This window comes from Halyomorpha halys, unplaced genomic scaffold (genome assembly GCF_000696795.3).
Source record: "Halyomorpha halys isolate HHAL.00 unplaced genomic scaffold, Hhal_1.1 Scaffold2.1, whole genome shotgun sequence".
Lineage (NCBI taxonomy): Eukaryota > Metazoa > Arthropoda > Insecta > Hemiptera > Pentatomidae > Halyomorpha > Halyomorpha halys.
The window spans coordinates 160,584-162,913 of NW_027111560.1; the positions used below are offsets into that span (position 1 = coordinate 160,584).

Sequence of the window (2,330 nt, forward strand, 5' to 3'; positions counted from 1 at the left end):
CATAACAATAGATACATGTGTAAAAGAGTTATTAAGTTAATTAATTGTAATTATTGTAAATGCCTGTTTCTGATTGTCTAGCAACTACACGCCCTGAGATTAAGAGTCTTTTTATATAATAAAATTAAATTATCTATTTAGTATTAAAGTTCATAATTTGAACCCAAGTTACCTTTAATAATTGAAAAAAGTTTAAAAAAACGAATCAAATTCTTTTCATTTTTATTTTTAATATTTTTAAATTATTACAGTATATTTTCAAGTTTGTTTATTATTATGTTCTTTTTATGTTTCGCCGAATTATGGTTGTTATCTTGTTTTGTTTTCGGCCTTGATTAATGCCTGAAATTCAGATCGAAACATCGGCCCAAATAAATAAGTTTCTTTGCTGAGCGCACTCGCAATCGTACGTACTTAAATTAAATTACACAGTAATATTCTTGTAATTTACTTACATCTAGAGGACTTACTGTTTTTTCAGGTTTTAAAAACTAAACAGTTATACACAAACAGCTGATGATGTTACCACTGGGCTACCAACTTACTGTCTCTTTATTTATTTAATTTTTTATTTTATTATAGGTGTTTACCACAATCGCTCTTTTAAATATGCTTATAACACCTCTAAATGCTTTTCCATGGGTATTAAACGGCCTGACTGAAGCTTTGGTGTCAGTGAGAAGAATTGAAAAATTACTTATGGTAATATATTATTACTTTATTCTATAAACATTAATTTTATATTTGAACCCCTAGTTGCTAGGTTTTTATTTAGAATTATTATTCTTTTTTTCTTTTTTTTTATTCAGCTTCCTGATTGCGACATTGATGACTACTATACCCCTATCTACGGTGATGAAAGTCCAGGAACTGTCATCGTTGATAATGGAAACTTTTTTTGGGGAGATTTAAATTTCCGCCTGAATTCCATTAATATAAAAATAACTGAAGTGAGTTATACTTATTAATAATGAAACTAAACTAGTTTATTACCTGAATGAATTCCTTAGTTAATTCCTGTTGAGTGTTGCAGGGTCAGCTTGTCGGGGTCATTGGTAAAACTGGAAGTGGAAAGTCATCCCTGTTAGCAGCTTTACTCGCTGAAATTGATAAGATATCTGGTTTGGTATTTTGTTCCGGTCATGATCAGGGTAACCTCTATTATTTTTATCTTTATTTTAATATCTATAGCTAATTCACTTAAGAACTGCTTTGTTATACATTGCAGAGAAGTGGTGTCGTTAAACAGGCATATTTTTAACAAACTAATAATCTTTAATAATATTAAGAATTAACTATAGTACCATAAACTTGACCAGATAGATCACATGTGTTATCTGCTACTAAAAAAAGGTAAACCAATAAGAGATATTAGATCACTTAATGTATGGTGACTTTTTTTGTTTTTGTCCAATTTATGCATTTATTTATCAATAATATAGTACTGAAAGTTTAAAAACTAAGTTCCTTGTTGGTACGTTTGACAACCATATCTCCTCAGGGAATAATATTTAAAATGGATAGAACAAACCTCTGTGACAGTAATGTATGGTCACCACATGTCAGCTCAGTCTCAATGACCGCTCACTGGGCCATAGTTGCCTATCTGTTGTTCTAACTATAATCTAAACATAAACTCAATTCCATCCTGATTTGATCAAATTTGATGTTATTGAAATAAATTATATTAAGCTTTAATTCATTTAATTTTTTTGAATGGAATATGGTCCGGGTGCGGTAAAAAAAAAAACTCAAATAGTAGATAATTATACTATTTTATTGAGCCAACGTTTTGCCCCACGTTGCAGGGCTTCGTCAGGACTAAAAAAGATACGAACACTATAGTTACAAAAAGAAAAAAACATAAGTGTAAAATAACAGGGGTATAAAATGTAGAAAAGTAAGATATAATAAGAAAAATTAAAGGTTGTAAATAGTAAATGAAAAGGATAATAGTAACAGATAGATAAGAGAAGAAATATCAAAGAAAGTACAATAAAGAGATGAAAAAAGAAAAAAAAAAATACAAATCAAATGATGAGACAGAATGCATACCTGTTTTGACGGCAGTCAAGAACAAAGCGACAGTTGGTATTGGGAGGAGTGGGGATGGCAGTTATGCCACAAAGACGAAAATAATTTGTAAAGTAAACATAGTAAAAAAGTATTTAAATTAGGTGAACAATAAATGGCAATATTTTATACCCCTGTTATTTTACACTTATGTTTTTTTTCTTTTTTTCCTTTTTGTAACTATAGTGTTTGTATCTTTTTTAGCCCTGACGAAGCCCTGCAACGTGAGGCGAAACGTTGGCTCAATAAAATAGTAT

General features: G+C 29.8%; 1 protein-coding gene across 3 annotated transcripts in view; it reads left to right on the top strand.

The window, feature by feature from the left end:
- The window catches only part of LOC106681805 (ATP-binding cassette sub-family C member 10), a 46,764-nt gene that overhangs the window by 15,494 nt on the left and 28,940 nt on the right, over positions 1 to 2,330 (top strand). For all 3 annotated transcript variants that reach the window (XR_001343316.3, XR_010843987.1, XM_014422357.3), the window contains exons 8-10: positions 583 to 702; positions 810 to 950; positions 1,034 to 1,151. Coding sequence is in view for 1 of the 3 variants with exons in the window: in XM_014422357.3 (XP_014277843.1) it covers positions 583 to 702; positions 810 to 950; positions 1,034 to 1,151 (379 nt within the window). In the remaining 2 variants the exon portion in view is untranslated. The remainder of the gene's footprint in view (positions 1 to 582; positions 703 to 809; positions 951 to 1,033; positions 1,152 to 2,330) is intronic.